An 18,901-nucleotide genomic window follows, 5' to 3' on the forward strand; every position below is an offset into this window, starting at 1 on the left:
TATTACTGTAATATTATTGGCCAAATTATATAATTGGCCTGTTCATTCAAAACAAGGACCACTTGATTGTCGAGGTAATAAATAGTGATGGAAACAGGGCTGAAAATTTCGAGCCATGGTAGAATATGTGCCATGATCTTGATGAATTGTGGAAACGAAATGTGGAAACAAATGCAGTGGAGCTTGTGATCTGTCCCGGTGAATGGAGACGCGGGAGCCCGAGGCGCGCCAGCTGATTGGTGGCTTGCTCGCACACGCACATCAACCAATCGCCAACACGGTCGGGGCGTCCAATGGGATGTGCCGTTATAATTGGCCAATGGCGGCGGCTGGTAGATTTTGCAGAGAGCCAATCAGGAGATGGCTGTCCGGGTTTGAACTGAAGCGGGGCAACGGTCGGAGCTCGAGCGGTGGAAGAGAGAGACAGAGGGGAGAGAGAGACAGCAAAAAGGCGCGAGAGACACAGTGAAGGAGATAATAGGTAGAGACAGGGAGGGAGGGGGAGTTAGCGATTATATATACATCGGGGTGTCGATCAATACCGGGCGGCGAGGTGAGCCACCTGCGGCAGCGGGGAGCAGCCGAGCTAAGGCCCGGAGTTTGGCGCTTCGTCTCGGAATGACCTCCAAGGAGAATTACGACCCACAGAGACCGGGTCTCACTAAGGTGAGGGAGTGGGCGCCGGGAGAGAAATGGGGTGGGGCGCAGGGGAAACCTGGCTAGAGCACCGGCGAGGGGGGGGGGGGGTGGGGAATGGTGGGGGGGGGGGGGGGGGGGGGTGGGGGGGGACAGAGGGAGAGTGATGAGGGGAAGGGGACGAGTGGGAGCAAGGGGAAATGATGGGGGGACAGATTAAGGGGCTGGAGGACAGTGGGAGGTGGGGTGATATGTGGACATTGGGATCGGTGTTCTTCGGAGCTACTTCACTAAGCTCTCTCCCTTCCACAGACGCTGACTCCGATCATGTTGGGTAGTCCGAAACATTTGAAGAAACAGTTGATCGGATCGGGCATTTCTGCATCGTCTTCCATATTGCCTTTGAGAAATATGTCCAAAGCTTCTACTGTCATACCACCGGCAACAGGTATGCAGTGCCAACATGGGAGAGAATGCTTAAGTGTGTGGGAGTTCTGATGATCTTCGAAGCCATGGCATGGGCCCTTTGTGGCTACTCTGCCATTCATCAAGATCATGGCAGATGTTCTACCATGGCTCAATTTTTCAGCCTTGTTTCCATGCCTATTTATTCCTCAACAATCCCGTGGTCCTTGGTTTGCATGAATACGATATTAGCCAATAATATTATCTCTTATAGGAAAGATGTCAAGCTGGAATGGGTACAGAGAAGATTTACGAGGATGTTGCCAGGATTAGAGGGTCTAAGCTACTGGGAGAGGTTGAGTAGGCTGGGACTCTATTCTTTCGAGCGCAGGAGGATGAGAGGTGATCTTATAGAGGTGTATACAATTATGAGAGGAATAGATTGGGTAGACGCACACTCTTGCCCAGAGTAGGTGAATCGAGAACCAGACATAGGTTTAAGGTGAAGGGGGAAATATTTAATAGGAATCTAAGGGGTAACTTTTTTACACAAAGGGTGGTGGGTGTATGGAACAAGCTGCCAGAGGAAGTAATTGTGGCTGGGACTATCCCAACATTGAACAGTTAGGTGGGTATATGGACAGGACAGGTTTGGAGGGATATGGACCATACGCAGGCAGGTGGATCTAGGTAGCTGGGACATGTTGGGCTGAAAGACCTGTTTCCACACTGTATCATGACCCGCTTCCGTGTGCTTTAAAGTTGTTTAGCAACCTGTGTGGATTTTTATCAAAAGCCATCTGGAACTATAACTCGATAACATCCACTATCTATTCTACCTGTTGTATTTTCAAACTACCTTGAAAAATTAGTCTCATGATTTCATTAATGCAGAAGGGTGCTGTTCATTCTATTTTTCTCTTCCTGGTTCTCTTCTTTCTTCTTTCATTATAATTTTCATTGGTTTCCTTACCACTGATGTTGGACTAATAACTCTCTTAGTTACTTTTTTCCCCCGTTATTTCTAAAATAGCGTGGTCACTCTTAACTACGGTCAATGCCAGAACCACATCATCCAGATTAGTGAATTGTTGCTTCCAACTAGTGCAGTGTTTTTATATTCCTGGTTCTGGTGTCAATTGATTTTTGTGTATAATTATTCCGAACAAAGCTGAATTGTGAATTAAAGCTGATAAATTCGGGATCTCATTACTGAAACATTTCAACCCAGTCCACATCCTGGCATATCTCTTCAGTTCCATCATGTTCTTCCCATAATATTGAGAGCAGAATTTCACACAATACTCCAATTATGGCCTAAGCCAAGTTTTATAAAGTCATACCATGATCTTCATGTTCTTGTATTCTATGTCTTGGCCGATGAAGGCCAGCATAAAGTCATACAGCAAGGAAGAAGGCCCTTCAGCCCAACTCATCCATGCCAAGATGTCCCATCCAAGCTAGTCCCATTCGCCTGCATTTGGCCACATCCCTCAAAACCTTTCCTATCCAAGTCCAAGTGTCTTTTAAATGTTGTTATTGTACTTGCCTCAATGCCTCCACTGGCAGCTTATTTCATGTCCCCCCCCCCCCCCCACCCAATTAAAAATTGTGCTCCTTGGGTTTCTATTAAATTGTTCCCCGCACACCTTAAACATGCACTGTGATTCCCCTACCCTGGATAAATGATTCTGTGCATTCACTATTAATTCCTCATGATTTTGTACACCTCCATAAGACCACCCCTTAGCCTCCTGTGCTCCAAGAAACAAACTCCTAGCTTGCACAATCTCCCCTTATTGCTCAGTCCCTTGGGTCCTGGCCGGCAACATCCTCGTCTTCTTACACTCTTTCCATCTTAAAGACATCCTTCCTATAGCGGGGTGACCAAAACTGAGCTCAATACTTCAAATGTGGCGCATCAGCATCCTGTATATCTATGCTGCCGTGGTCTTGCATACTCTGTTCATCATACCATTCGTTCATGCCCATATCCTGCCCTTATCGATATCTTGGAATGTAGGATGCTGAGGGCTGATCTTCGAGGTTTATAAAATTATGAGGGGCACTGAGAGGATGAATGCACCCAGTCTTTCTCCCTGGGTTAGGGAGTCAAGAATTAGAGGGTATAGGTTTCAAACGAGAGGAGAAAGATTTAATTGGAATCTGAGGGGTGGATTTTTCAGATAGAGGGTGGTGAGCAGATGGACAAGCTACCAGAGGAAATAGTTGGAGCAGGTACAATAACAATATTTAAAATACATTTGGAAAGGCACAAGGATAGGAAAGGTTTAGAGAAATATGGACCAAATGTGGGCAAGTGGGTTTACATTGGTTCACATGGATGAGCTGGAGTGAATGGGATGTTCCAGTGTCGTATTACACTGTACAAAAAAAATACTTCTCAACCTGGAATACTATTTATAGAATACAAGTACAAAATCATCTGATGCATGTCATTTCAATTTTTCTGTAGCTTTGGGATCTGGAGATCAGAACGTAGCAACAGCATCGGAAACCCGGCAGCAGGTTGCTAAGTAAGTATTTCAGTTAATCTTGTATTAGGGTGTGATCTCTCTGCTGGATCTGCATTTCTAAAAGCAGTTGAATTGGTGCTATGTAAATTAGTTTATCCTAAGGACGTGAGGTCTTGCAATCTGAAGAAGGGTCTTGACCCCAAACGTCACCCATTCCTTCTCTCCACAGATGCTGCTTGTGTGGCTGAGTTACTCCAGCATTTTGTGTCTACCAGAGATCTTGCAAGTTGGAATACATTTCCTATTGTCTTCAATGTACCTACCAAGCTTTGCATAATTTTTCTTCCTCAAAACCACAGGTGATCTGTCATTCTTGCTTTTCCAGCACATACCTATTGCCACCAACCATCACAACCCGTTTCATAGAAGCGATTTCAATAGTAATGCTGCAGTGTAATTCCTGACTAGTTTTCATCTAAGCTAAATTAAGGTGGTCAGTTAAAGTTGGGGTCATCTTTAACTGATCTATCTCCTCTGTTTGGCAGAAAATGTTAGAGGAAAAGGATATTCCTTTTATGTATTTTTGGACCATGCTTATTCCTTTTGCATCCAAATAAATTGTTTCTGGAATGTATTCATACTTGCTTGTATTGTGAAGTTACACTTGATCAGAATTCTCACTCTGGCTTCAACTGTAATGTAAAGGCTTAGAAGGTACAGGCATTACCTATAGTTCCAGAGTAATGCTGAATATGCTGCCATTTCAGCACTTCTCCAATGTACTGGTATCCAACTGCGTAAAGATTGAAATGGACGAAAAGTCCCCATATTCTGAGATTCCCAATCAGGCAATGTATTTAAAGTAAATGCCACTTATTTATTTTTATCTCCTCCTCCTTTTATTGTATTTTCTTATAATCTGAGTCTCAGTAAGTTTTTATTTTGAATTTACAAGAAATATTTTAACTTTCAGAAATTGGTGTATTGACAACTTTGACATCGGATGCCCTCTCGGGAAAGGAAAATTTGGGAATGTGTACTTGGCTCGTGAACGGGAATCAAAGTTTATTGTGGCACTGAAAGTGCTTTTCAAGTCCCAGCTCGAGAACGACAATGTTGAACATCAACTCCGAAGAGAAATTGAAATTCAATCTCACCTCAAGTAAATTGTCTTTTTTTTTTTAAACCCTTCTCATCTTTATGATTTCCTTACACCCGGATTTCTCAAGTGCGATTTGGAAATATTAGGTTAGCAGTTGGCGTTCAGCCTCTCTGCTGTATTTTGCCATGTAATTAATTGTGAACTATTATTAACTCCATTTACCCACTCAGTTCTATTCCACGCCTCATAATAATTATTATTTTAAATCTGCTAATTCCATCCTCTTCCAGACAGCACAAATCTATTTGCTTGCTTGAACCTAAAATTTAAGGATTTTGACGTTATTTCCAAAATGTACTTTTGAAAGCATTTGCAAATGAAGTTTAAATTGTCTTGACATCATTGATGAGTTTGAGATACCTTGTTCTAGCTATGTCTGGAAACCTGATTATTTGTGTTTTTGAATTGCAGTAGTACAAAAAACGGAAATAAATTGCCAGTTTTTGAGTTTGGCTTTCTGTACACTGGATTTTTCATTGCCATTGAAGATAAAACCTGTAAAACTGGCAAAGTTAATTGAGCCAAAATTATTACCTGCATCTGAAGAACCGTCCTGACCCAAAACATCAGCTATCCTTGGTCTCCAGAAATGCGGCCTGATTCACTGAGTTACTCCAGCACTTTGTCTTTTTTTTAAATTGCTTTACAGTGGGGATTTGTATTTGATCCATGGTGAACTGGCAAGTGAATTTCTCGTGAAACAGGCCAGTGTTGATTGGTGGTTTTTAAATAGCAACCTCTAATGTGCTTTTCCTTAATTTCAGGCATCCAAATGTCCTACGGCTGTACAACTATTTCTATGATCGGAAAAGAATATACCTAATGTTAGAGTATGCTCCTGGAGGAGAGTTGTACAAAGAGCTGCAAAAACGTGGCTGCTTCACTGAACCGAGGAGTGCTACGGTAAGTGGGAATCAATAAACATTCATTTATGCAAACTAACTAACCATCATTGGATGTTGTATTTGGGAAATGGTAGTGGAGCTAACCAGTTTGACCTGCTGAATTAACTGAAATTCATCCAGTTAATTCTTTGAATAAATTCGAGTTTCTTATTTGTAGTATCATTCCAATAATTCAGTTTTTTACATTAATATTTGGGTAAAATACAAATTCACATAGTAGAACATGGGAATGCTGGAATTTAAACTTGATAATTAAGTTCAATTGAATGTGCAGACGTTTTAATTAGCAGATGAATCAGTTATGTTTGCGACATTTGGAAGAGACTTGGAGTAAGGAACTAGTTTGTCTCGACACATGCATTCTCCATGGCCACAATGAACACCCTCAGGCACTTTGCACGTTGCTTCTGATATTTGTACAGAATCCATTCCTTCAATCACTAAACTTGCATTATTTCCCATGTGATGACTGAATATTTGAGTGATGCCTATCCTGGTCTGTGTGGTGTTAACGTGTTTATCATTTTCAAAAAGTTGCTTTGCACAAATTACCTTTAGAGGGCAGCGAATGAAGTGATGCTCATTGCTTCTTTTATTCCAGTACATTTTAGAGCTGGCAGATGCATTGCAATATTGTCATTTAAAGAAGGTCATTCATAGAGACATCAAACCAGAGAATCTGCTTCTGGGTCTTCGTGGGGAGCTGAAAATAGCTGACTTTGGTTGGTCTGTCCATGCCCCTTCATCAAGGTTTGTGGCAAGTCTCATTTGCTTTTTTTTTTGTAAAGTATGATAAATCCAAAATTATTTCCATATTTGGCTTTATTGAGTAAAAAACCTTTATGTTTTTACCTCTAAAAGGACATTAACTGGGGATGTAATGTCAGAAAAGTCCTTTAAAATGGCCACTGGAAATGTAAAATTCCACATATTAGTTTGGAGCCTGAGCCCCTCATCTGGTGAATTTACCATCTCCTAGTGAGCAGATCTCTCACTCGGAATACTGAATTGTCAATTGAGAAGAAATTAGGGGATTTATTATGGGGAAAACCTAAGTTTCCAAATGCTAACTTGTGACCATCTCCACCGATTGCTATTATTGGCAACTAGCTCCTGATTTATTAGCTTTCCTGTTCTCATTCCAGAGTTTTACTTACCTTTGGTTCCATCCTGGTAAAATGGAAAGTTTATTTTTCTTGGGAGATTTTCCCTTGGTGGCATGGACTCGAATCCTTGTTTGGCACTGTGCTGAACTTGTAACACTTCACTGATTTGTCAACTGCAATCCTTGCAGCAACATCATTCTGTATCTTTTCTCTTTGCCTTGATCTGAAGTTGCTCTGAACTTGTGTTGCTTAACAGTTCCTCACAAATCAGTGCCTTATCTTTACAAAGTATAGCCTACCCAGAACATTACTACAATTGGATTCTCCACATCTATTATCCCAGTGCTTTGGGCTCTAGTAGCTTCTTTCCCAAAGAGTAACCTTCATCCTTCTGTTTAATTCCTTCCAGAACTTTTTCCACTCATTCTGTGGCCTTCTGCTTTGCAATCAACATTTAGGTCTCCTGTTATTTCCTATCCCTCTCAAGCTTTCCTCGATCCCTTGCTATCTTTTTTTCCAAAGCCTGTTCTTCCACTTGTGAAATGGTGGGTGTGGGGCAGGTCAGTCATACTGTACCTCCCTTACCTTATGGAGGAGAAATGGTCACAATGCTGTGTTGGGCTTTTAGTTTACTACTAGACCAAGTGGACCCGTTGGGCCCAAACCTCTCCTGCATTGGTGCAGCACCCTGTCCTCCTCCCCTCTCTCCCTCCCCTCCTTTTAAACTTAAAAATGTGAATAACTTTAAAAATATAAGACCGATTTCAATAAAAACTACTTGCATTATCACTAAAGTGACAATGGTGAGTAAAGTGGGCCTTAAATTGTCATGCTATCGTGTACCGTTTTGGCTGAAGTTCAGTCACAAACAAGATAACAAATGAGAGTTTTAGTATATTGATAACATGATACGGCAAATTAAATCCTTGCAGAAGAAAGACGTTCTGTGGGACTTTGGATTACCTGCCTCCAGAGATGGTTGAAGGACGGATGCATGATGAGCGAGTGGACTTGTGGTCTCTGGGCATTCTGTGCTACGAGTTCCTTGTAGGTCATCCTCCATTTGAATCTGCATCTCATCAGGAAACGTATAGAAAGATCTGTAAGGTGAGACGTTATACATAAAATTGTTGAGAAAAGTCAGTCATCTATGCCTTGCAGGCTGCTTACAGGCATGCCTCTGTTGGGAATATGTCTGGAGCACTGGCAATTTGTCCTGGACCCATTGAGATTGAAATTGTAATGGGATAGTCAACACTTGTATGTTATTAATCAGGCCAGGTTGGTCTTTCAACATATAATGAATGTGTTCTAATATCATAAATATAAACACCAAATGCTGGAGAAACATTGCAGGCCAGGCAGCATTTAAATTATTCTGGTCTTCAATTTGTAAAGTTGTTTGTCTTTCCAGAAATGTTACATGACTTGCTGAATGCTTCTAGCATTGTTTTTGTACCCAAATTTCCAGCATCTGCAGTCTATAATTATTCATGCATGATAACTGAAGATGTCCAATATTGCAATTTATAGGTTGAGGTCCAGTTTCAACCCGGCATGTCAGAAGGTGCAAAGAGTCTAATCAGCCAATTACTTCGCCATAATCCAATACTGAGACTTCCCCTAAAGGGTGTGTTGGAACATCCATGGGTGAAATCTAATGCCCGCAGACTCCTTCCACCAGAATGTACAACCAGTGAGAATTGCCAACTACAACAGTCCTGAGGATAACTGACTTGTATATTGAACATGAACTGTGTAAATGATATGCTCTTCCATCTGAACTGGTCTTCCTGCATGTTTCAGTCAGTGTGAACTGTATACACTGCTATTTAGATTTGTCAGCAAATATGTAATGTTGTAAATCATATTTTCTACCCAGTTTTTAATTTCTGTCCAGTTTTTCACTTGCTTTAGTATTACAAAGTGACCTGCATCTGCATTTTGTTGAAACTACATCCCTGCATCATAAACCATAAACAGTAATTCAGAACTACCTGGAGTTGACTGTTTATAGACAAAGCAATGAAAATGATGCCTTATTTTAAAGTTCATTGTCGATTTGCAAATAAATGTGTTGAATTCTAAAACAGTTTAATCTTTTTGAAGAATTTGAGTATTTACACTTTAATGGCCTAAGGAAATTGATTCTGCATCTATCCCCTACAACAGAGCCTATTCATCCCAGAAGCCTTATTTTAAGAGTTGGATTCTGAAATATTGACCTGTGTGGCTTGTGAAATAGCAGACAAGGTCTTTTAATTATTCCTCGTGACATTTGTTTTCAGTCAGTTTAAATACATGTGAAAATTGGCCTGTTAACATTTGCACGTCAAGTATCAAAGCATAACTACAAAATCTTCTGTGGCTGTTAGCTGTGGCTCCAGCTGGTTGGAACCTTGAACACTTTGTAGCCTTGGCTGGAGTGTATTCTGTGATTTAATGTCTATTTATTTCAGCCACGAAGACATTTAATTTATTGCCAAATGACATTGTTTTTTCCCCTCCAATATTTGTGAAAACCCAAATTTAAAAAGCAGAATTTAACTTGCAACTTGCACAAGGAAAGAAGCACCAAGAATCCAATGATAACTCATTATCTGTGATATGCTCTTCCTTCATTTTTCAGTCAGTGTAAACTGTATACACTGCTATTTAGATTTGTTAGTGAATATGTAATGTAAACATGACATTATGTTGCTGCCTGACCCGCTGAGTTACCCCAGCATTTTGTGATACAGTCTGAAGAAGGGCCTCGACCCGAAACCTCATCCATTCCTTCTCTCCTGAGTTACTCCAGCAATTTGTGATACCGGTGGCTCAGCACTTCAACTTCCCCTCCCAGTCTGACCTTTCTGTCATGGGCCTCCTCCATTGTCATAGTGAGGCCAACCACAAATTGGAGGAACAGCATCGCATATTTCGCTTGGGCAGCTTACACCCCAGTGGTATGAACATTGATTTCTCTGTCCCTCTCTTTCCCCTCCCCATTCCCAGTTCTCTTCCTGTCTCAAACTACATCCTTTCTTTGTCCCATCCCCTCCCCTGACATTGGGTCTCAACCCAAAACGTCATCCATTCCTTCTCTCCTGAGATGCTGCCTGACCCGAGTTACTCCAGCATTTTGTGATACCTCTAACCTAGATCATAGCACTCAGCTGAAACTACGGATCTTCCAAAAAAAAATGCTGTCGAAACCTAGTAGGCCAAGCAGAATCCATGGAAGGAAACAAACAGATGTTTCAGATCAGGACATTTCTTCATAACCAAACCCCTAATGCTTGTGAGGTGGCAGAAGTTCATGTGCAAGTATGTCAAAGAAAGATCTGAAGTTAAACTGTTTTATGTATCAGACTAATATTACATGTTTACTCCAGCAGCTTTTATTTTATTTAAACACTTTCTTCATAAAGACACCTTCAGTATAGTTAAATTGGTTACATTTTAAGTCTGTAAACAGCAGAATTGTACATCCACACTTGAACAAGACACCGATGACTTGTGTCAGTAAGACGTGGCTCTTGTATCAAAGTGTCTGAGAAGCTTTGTATTAGGAGGCGTAGGCAGTTAAAATGTGGTTACACCACTGGACTAAATAAATACAGACATGCTATCATCTGGGGAAACGGCACATGATAGTCCCAACAATGGACAAAGGAATATGGAAACATATCACCCTTTTCCCTCTGCACTTTTGCACTGTACTATTCTTATAACTGCCAATATTTAATGTTGCTTAATCAGCCACGACTGATCAATGCTTTAAAGTCAATTCTGATAAGAGGAACTATATATACATATAATTTTAAAACTGCAGACAATATCTTCTGGTTCAATTGGCCAGTCAGGTCATACATACCATATTTAGATCGGGGTTTAAATGGGAGTGCCTGAGGCATCCAATTTTATAATACTGTACTAGTTTTCTATTTAAAGCAAGTGCTGAGGGACACGGAGTAAGGAATCTAAAGTTATGGTAAATTTGCTGTTTTAAGAGGCTTAAATGAAAAGTTCATGGATACATGTTAAAACAATGCATAATTATTTTCTTAAATAATGTTCATCTACAAATATTTTGGTAGAAATAAAGAGTTTTCAAAATGTTTGAAATTGCAAACCATTTTATAGGCTGATCTATTGTTCCCTTAATCCAAACCTCTCAACATGATTTAAATGGAATTATGTGCAATCTTACCTCTCTGCAATGCCTGCTGGCATACACTGCTGCGTGCACAATGCTATTCGCTGCCAGGGTCTTCAACAGATTGCAATTCTAGAATGTCTCAGCCAAACACAGCAACCTCTACACCATGTTTTAAACAGCTTTTTCCTGCGAGTGGCAAAAAGCCACTAAGTCTCCAAATGCTGCACTGTGCTAAAGGAAATAGTTCAGTAACCCTTCTCATTGTGCTGAGTTTAAACTGAATGTTCGGGGAACAAACTAATCCACAGACCAAGGCAACCAGTGGCCAAGTGTAGGAATCCTTGTAGGAATTTGGGGTAAAGTTCAAATGATAAAAAAAATGTGCTTGGAAAATTGAATTGTGTGAGAACAATGACTTTATATAATCTTCAGGGCAGTCCAACTTTTCTCAACTGAATACTCCACATCTCTTCATCTCTCCATTCTTCAAAAGGCAGTTAAGAAAAGGCATGAGAGATTTTATTATCAGTCATCCCATTCGGAAACAGCTTCATACGTTTAGACACCAACAATATGAAGAACATAGCCAACTGATTTCAATGCTAATTTTGGTTTTAATTGGTGATAATGAATTTTAAAAATGTTCAGTTCAAAATGCATTATTTGGAAACCTGACCACTGTAATTAGCTTTAAAATGGATCAACTTTTATCTTCAGTTTAAAGGTGGATCAACTGTTTCTTGTTTTTTTTAGTTAATGAACATTAGTTACATAGATTTTGTTCAAATGTCCCTTTCAATTAAACGTGGTGCAGTGAGTAACTCTATATGCACTTCACGGCTCATAAGAGCAATGCAAAACTTGCAGGGAATGCAAGTACAATAAATAATGATTTAACAGAAGCTGTATAATGGTGGCAAGGATTAGTAGGATCATAAATTTCCCAGATTCTGGCATCAGTACCATTAAAAAAACAGACCAATTAAACATATGTTTACAATTCTGAGAATGAAAGAGTGAGCTAGATGATGCTGTTTTAGTGTGCATGTACAAATGGATTAGACAATGGTTTTAAAAGCAGAGCAAGAGGTTAGATGTGTCAACTCCACCGACTGGGAATTCTTGTATCAATGATTTTTTTTTCAAAGTTTAAGCACAGCATACACACAAGGAGATCTCATTATATCTTAAATTTAAAATTTCAATAGTGTTCCCCTTTTGAATTTCACTTGAGTTGGGAAGCTCTAACTGCAGTCAAAGTCAATCTAGAAACATTTACACCTCAGTTACTGCACACTATTAATCCATGAACTCTGTTCCCTCAGAGTTAAATAAGAATTAAAATGTTTCTACAAAGACAAATGTCTGGTCTAGTAAAAACTGTTGCAGCCTTGAAATCGCCAGGGTTTAATGTCATGTCTCTGGAAGTTGGTTAATATCTGTCAGTTTTGTGTCATTCAAGATCGCACGAATATTCTCCAGGGTCTCTGCCTGACGAATCCGCTCCAACTGCACCTTTTGGGGGAAATCACAGGATTCATTGCAGTTATTACTTTTGATGATTTACACATTACAAACACGCCATGTTTTACAATAGATACCTTTCAATGAGAGGACTCAGATTACTGACATCAATCAAACTCCAACACAATTGTTCAACTCGCCAGTTAGCATCTGTGGGGGGGGGGGGGGGGGGGGGACATCAGCTTCAAGTTTGTAAAATCACAAGACCATTAGTACTCATGGTAGTGGCAGAGAGAGAAACTGCTCAATCCAGGATGTATATTTGTGTATCTAGTATTTCACAAGCATGGTTATGATCTATATCCTGCCTCTTGAATGGAACTCTCCTATGCTGAGGATTTGTGACATCTTACAATCTACCTCATTGCTGCACTCACACTTTTCTAACCTGTACTCTGTAGCTGTAACATTATGTTTTTCACTGTTTATTTTCTCTTTTACACTACCTGATGTACAGTATGATCTGCCTGGATAGTACACAAAACAAAGTTCTTCACTGTATCTTGGTAGATTTGACAATAATAGACCAATATTATCCCTCTCCCAGGTCTGTAAAAACCTTTTGTTGAATGTATGAGATTTTGCTGGATTAAATAGAATGGTATCTCACCAAATGACTACGCTTCATGAGAACAGATTATTCAATTGAGAATCAGCACTTCCAGCGAGGGTTGCTAAATAATGAATGATCTGAGATACTGACAAGAAATTATAGGTATATCTCCGCCCATGCTAGTGGGACAAGCTGAGCCAACAGTAACAGCCAAACACCATTTTTATCTTTGAACTGTTCAGTTGGAGAGAAGGATCAAGTGGTTCCTTGGAGAAAAGCAGCAGCGTGCATTCAAAGTAAAGGCACGAGAGGAGCTAAGTAGAGTCCTAGGAAATAGTGAGCGACAAACCATTGAAATATTCATTTAAGGCCATGAAGATACCCGGAGAAAAGCCTACAAACAAATGCACTTGCAGTCGAAGAACATGCAAACATAAACTTTGCAGAAAAGACCTGTGTCAGAAAGCACAAAATAAAGCAAAAAAACCATCAGTTGGCATTACAGTATCTTGTTCATAAATGGGTTGCCACATTGAACATTGGGCAGGAGAGGAGAATGTAACAGGTTTTGTGGCACACTGAGTAACACAGTAGAACATAGAAGAGTACACTACAGGAAACGCCATTGAGACCACAATGTCTGTGCCAGAAATAATGCAAAAAAGGTAAACTAATCTCATTTGCCTGCACATGAACCATATCCTTCAGTTGTCTGCACATCCTTGTGCTTATCTAAAAGTCTCTTAAAGGCCACTACGGTTTCTGCCTCCCACCATCACTCCCAGCCGTGGGTCCCAGGCACCCACTCCCCGTAATAAACTGCCCCACGCTCATCTTAAAACTATGACCTCTAGTCTTTGACATTTTCACCCAGGGAAAAATGTTCTAACGTTCTCCAGAACACCTGATAGGAGTAATTATATATACTCCTATCAGGTGTTCTAGCGAAAATAATCCGTTTATCCAACCTCTCCTTGTCGCTAATACCCCCTAATCCAGACAATATTAAAATCAAAGAACGAAACACAACGCCGCGGGACGTTTCAGTGTCCGGTGCGGCTCGGCCGCGGGACTTAGCAGCGCCCGGCTCGGCCGCGGGACTTAGCAGCGCCTAGTGCGGCTCGGCCGCGGGGCCTTCCATCGCCCGGTGCGGCTCGGCCGCTGGACTTAACATCGCCGGTGCGGCTCGGCCGCGGGACCTTCCATCCCCTTGCGAGGGCTGTGCGTGTCGGTCGCCTCGGCAGGGGTCGAGCTGCCTGTCCGTGGGTGCGGGGGGAAGAGAGTGGAAGTTTTGTTGCCTTCCATCACAGTGAGGGGGTGTTTGGAGTCACTGTGATGGATGTTTGTGTTGGGGTCGTGCGCCCTCCGTTTTCTTTTTTTTTGCTGTGTTTTGTGACTGCTGAAATTTCGTTCGGTATTTATACCGAATGACAATAAAGTTCTGTTATTATTGTTTAAAAAAAATGTTAACCTAAATGCTATAGAAATCTCATAAGGTCTTTAGAACCAGTTTATCACAACATGCAATGTTAGTGCAGCCTAGCTCATTCTTACTGCGCACTTAGTTGTGAAAATTGATTCCTTACCTGCAAAGTTTGGGAGAGTTTAACAAAATCTCTCTGCACTTGCTCACTGACATCCAGTTCAGTCTGCAATCTCTGGCCTTTATTTTTCTCCTCGTACAGCAGCTGTTCTAGATTGGTCTGAAGCACAAGACAGAAAACCGTATTTTAATTTTGGACCTCAACAATTATTGCACCACGTATTTTGGAGATACACTTGCTGGTAATCTTTGGTTATCTGTAGCTTAGAGATACATTGAATCGTATCTGTTACTCTTTCATTGCCAAATAAATTTAATAAACATAAAATAAACACAAATAGAAGCAGCAATTCAACAGCAATGAAACCATTCCTATATAATACAAGATAATGAACATTATTTACCATGTGGCTGAGCCAGCATGTGTAATATTTTCACAGAGCAGCTTTATTCCTTTCCCCTCAGCCTGAGAACTGATGCTCATTCAGAGGGAAAGATTTAATAGGAACCTGAGGGGCAACATTTTCCACAGAAGGTGGCAGGTATATGGAACGTTGCGGCAGGTACTATAACAAAATTTAAAAGACATTTGGACAAATACATGGATAGGAAAACTTCAAAGGGATATGAATCAATCACAGGTAGGACTAGCATAAATGGGGCATCTTGGTCCACATGGGCAAGTTGGGCCAAAGGGGCTGTTTCCGTGTTGCGTGACTAACCTGTGAATCATATTTCAAAAATTGGATTTTTGGGGGAAATATCTAAAAATAAATCTGTCTGAATATATTCAGTAGCTAGGTCCCCATGGCCCTCGAGAGGATAACTCCAAAGATTCACTGCCTACGGACGAAAGAAGTTTCTCCTCATCTCAGACCTGATGGCCAATCTTTTACTTTGAGACTGTGCCTGGTGACTCTGTATGTCGCAATTGGAGGAAACATTATTCCTATATCTACCTTGTAAAAATGTCCTGTTTTTTAGTAAGATCAACCCATGTACCCTTCCTATAAACACAAGTATTGCCTAATAATCTCTGCTATGGAACAGCACATCCCAGACATCATTCTGTTGCATACCCTCTATCACAGACAGGAAGCCACTTCCTAGATGCAGTCACATCAGGGACCACCTGTATGCTGCAGACTTTCTTGTCCACAAATCCTCATGTTATAAATAACGTGCATTCCTAATTACTCCCAGTACATGTCTGTTACCTTTACGCAGTTTGGGTACTAAGATACTCAGCTCCCTCTGTACATCAACACCTTTCAATCTTTCATTGCTTTCAATCTTTCATTCAAAGAAACCCCACTGTTAGACTGAAATCTACCAACATCCATGACCTCACATGATCTACAATATGTTCTACCTTCCTTATTCACATAGTTTTATCTATAATCCCTGACGTTCCACAGCATTGACAGGGACAAGTCTGTCACTGCATCACAGATACAGCACTGCTGGAGATGGGTCTGTAACTGCCTAATACTGGGTTATGGTATTGGTGGGGAGTGGTCTGTTACTGTATAACAAAGAGGTGCAGTGCAGGTCTATCACTATAATACAGAGCTACTAGGTTGGTGGGGATAGATCTATCACTATATTAGGTACAAAACTGGTGGGGACAAGTCTATCACTGGAAAACATTGCAGGGTGCAGTCCTGGTGGGGATGGGTCTGTCATATTATAACACTGGGGCATAGTACTGGAAGAGCCCCAACCCAAAATATCCTCTGTCCATTTCCTTCCATATCTGCCGCCTGACCCGTTGAGTTTCTCCAGTCCAGTTTCTCACTTTTGGTTTTCATGCTACGATCTTCACCATAGCGGACACGACAGAAAGTTTTTCCACTGTACCTTGGTAGAGAAGGGGTAATAGACAGTGCCTGAGGGTGATGTTAAATCATTCACTGGCCAGTAGGTATCTAACATGAAATTAAAGGTCACATTGGCTAAGAGTGCTCAACAATGGTAGTTCATGGACAACCTGAAAGCATCTGATGGAACTGGTAGGAAATAATTCACTGACACTCAGAGGCCATCCTAATTTCACAAAAATACTGCTTTTCCCATACTGGAGATTAAGGATTAGATCAAACGGTAATGTCAATTCTGTTAGTTCACACAAATCTTCATTGTAAAATAACCTGCTCTGTCGAATGCAGAATACAGTCTTTGTCAGGTACAGGAAGACTAAATTCAAGAGTTATCAAATGATATAACTGAACATGGAAGTTCAATTTTATTCCCATATAAGATGTAAACTATTTTGCTAGAACACTGCGAAAACCTCTCTTCGAATGGTGCCTCGGATTACTAGCGTGAGGGGCAGGTGGGTCCTAGTTTATCAACTCTTCTAAAAAATGGTCTCCAAATTGCCCCACAACCCCGAAGTGAACACAGAATGTCTGCCATTAAAACTGTGTTCTTAGACAAAAATGAAATGATTCCAACATCAATATGTATTTCAATCCAGAGTCCCGATCCAAAATATCACCTATCCATGTCCAACAGTGATGCTGCCCGACCCACTGAGTTACTTAAGCACTTTGTGTTCTGCACAAGATTCCAGCATCTGCAGTTTCTCATGTCTCTAATACATATTTTAAGTGTTAATTGCAGTAGAAATGTAGAAAAGGGTCCAGAAGTTTCCACATGCCAGATTTATGGTTTAGCTGGCTGGTAAACCAAATAGATAATCAGTTCCAGCTAAAACATCATGACACAATGTAGGCAGGTGGAGTATTTAGGCCAATGTAATCTGGACTAATGATAAACATAAATCCATCTTGAAAAGCCTACTATATCTATCATGTGGCAGCTTTGGAAGAATTGTATCCTACGGAGAGCAATAGTAGGTAATTTCCAACTTTAAACTCCCTTGGGATTTTCCAAACTCACCTTAGCAGACCCCTCCTTCTTCACTTGTTCTTCTAAGTTGTTCTTCACTTCTTCAAGATCTTCCAGTTGTTTGGACTTCTCTTGCAATCTGGTTTCCAACTGGAAACAAATATTTTTTTACGGTGGAGCTCAGAACATTGTGTGCCAATTTCCTCCTGTACATTTTATTATTAACAAGCTTGTGAACAAGCGAGAGAAAATAAGGATTTATTTTATACTCATGGGATGTGGGAGAGGAAGTATTGGGGACCACCCTAAGCTGCCTCCTTGAATCATTGCAATGTGTGTATTCATATTACTGGTAGGGAGTTCCAGGGTTTTGATCCAACCTCCACAATGAGGCAACAGTGATATATTTCTATGTCAGAATGTGACATGGGGGAGGAGAGGATGCTGAGGATGAAAGATGACAGGATCTTGCAGGTGGCATCAAGATGGAATAAATCACAGGTTGGGAGAAGCCACTGCAGTTGCTTTACTAGTTGGCTGGGATTGACTGGAGAAAACATTGAAAGGTATAATATGGGCAGGCAATAAGTGAGCTTTTAAAAAAATAATGCAAAAGTTGTGAAAAAAATCTTTCCTCCAGGCAAAAAAGTCACAAGAGAAAAATGATGGAAAGACATTATGCTTACGGCTCAATAGAGAACATTACAAAGGAAGAATCTTAAAAACTTATCAGAAACTCCAGTAGTAATTGCCTTCACCACTTAGTTCATAGGTTCCAGGAACAGAATTAGGCCATCCGGCCCATCAAGTCTAATCTGCCATTCAAGCATGGCTGATCTATCATTCCCACTCAACCCCATTCTCCCGGCTTCTTCCCATAACCCCTGACACTCGCACTAATCACGAATCTGTCAATGACTTGAGTCATTGAGTGCAAGTCAGGAAGTTATAAAATGTTGGTTAGGCCGCGTTTGGAATGTGTGTGCAGTGCTGGTTGCCTCATTACAAGATGGATGGAAGACTTGAGAGGGAGCAGAAGTTACCAGAAGCAAAATGATGCTTGGATTAGAGGAGGGCGGTAGTTATAAGGAGAGGTTGGACAAACTTGGCATAGCTATAGTAGTCCAAATCTTTTTCCTTGGACGGAAATGTATAAGACTATTACAGTGTGTTTGGAGGGAGGGAGGAGGGTCTTTAAAGGAGATGTGCAGGGCAAGTTTTTTTTTCACAGAGAATGATGGGTGCCTGGAACACCTGCCGGTAGTGGTGGTGGTGGTAGCAAGTACAATATTGGTGCTTAAGTCTTTTATATAGGTACGTGGCTATGCAGGGAATGGTGGGATATGGATCATGTGCATTGAGAGGTGATTAACCACATCATGTTTGACAGACGTTGTGGGCCAAAGGGCCTATTCCTGTGCTGTATTGTTCTATGTTGCAATATATCTCTTGGGAGACTGGGGGTCATCCTACCAAATCTGTGCTGTTGTTGTGCAATGATCTCTAAATTAATCAACCAAACAAGACCATCTCTATACGATTTTGCATGACAGTTCCTCATCTGAATTCCATAGCAGACAAGATTACTGAAAA

At 40.9% G+C, this 18,901-nt stretch overlaps 2 protein-coding genes across 5 annotated transcripts in view; one reads left to right on the forward strand and one right to left on the reverse strand.

The window, feature by feature from the left end:
- Positions 1-399: 399 nt before the first annotated feature.
- LOC144606336 (aurora kinase C-like) lies at positions 400-8,724 on the forward strand. Its single transcript, XM_078422349.1, has 8 exons — positions 400-666; positions 949-1,084; positions 3,518-3,578; positions 4,492-4,680; positions 5,445-5,583; positions 6,187-6,335; positions 7,624-7,798; positions 8,225-8,724. Exons 1-8 carry the CDS (start codon positions 619-621, stop codon positions 8,414-8,416), a joined length of 1,089 nt encoding a protein of 362 aa, XP_078278475.1. The 5' UTR covers positions 400-618; the 3' UTR covers positions 8,417-8,724.
- A 1,334-nt stretch (positions 8,725-10,058) lies between these two features.
- rabep1 (rabaptin, RAB GTPase binding effector protein 1) overlaps positions 10,059-18,901 on the reverse strand; it is a 65,859-nt gene continuing 57,016 nt past the window's right edge. For all 4 annotated transcript variants that reach the window (XM_078422053.1, XM_078422052.1, XM_078422051.1 and 1 more), the window contains exons 16-18: positions 17,360-17,458; positions 14,499-14,615; positions 10,059-12,350 (exon numbers count right to left, since the gene is read on the reverse strand). In XM_078422053.1, coding sequence (XP_078278179.1) covers positions 12,249-12,350; positions 14,499-14,615; positions 17,360-17,458 — 318 coding nt within the window. In that variant the 3' untranslated portion in view covers positions 10,059-12,248. The remainder of the gene's footprint in view (positions 12,351-14,498; positions 14,616-17,359; positions 17,459-18,901) is intronic.

The sequence above is a fragment of the Rhinoraja longicauda genome, chromosome 26 (genome assembly GCF_053455715.1).
Source record: "Rhinoraja longicauda isolate Sanriku21f chromosome 26, sRhiLon1.1, whole genome shotgun sequence".
NCBI classification, from domain to species: domain Eukaryota; kingdom Metazoa; phylum Chordata; class Chondrichthyes; order Rajiformes; family Arhynchobatidae; genus Rhinoraja; species Rhinoraja longicauda.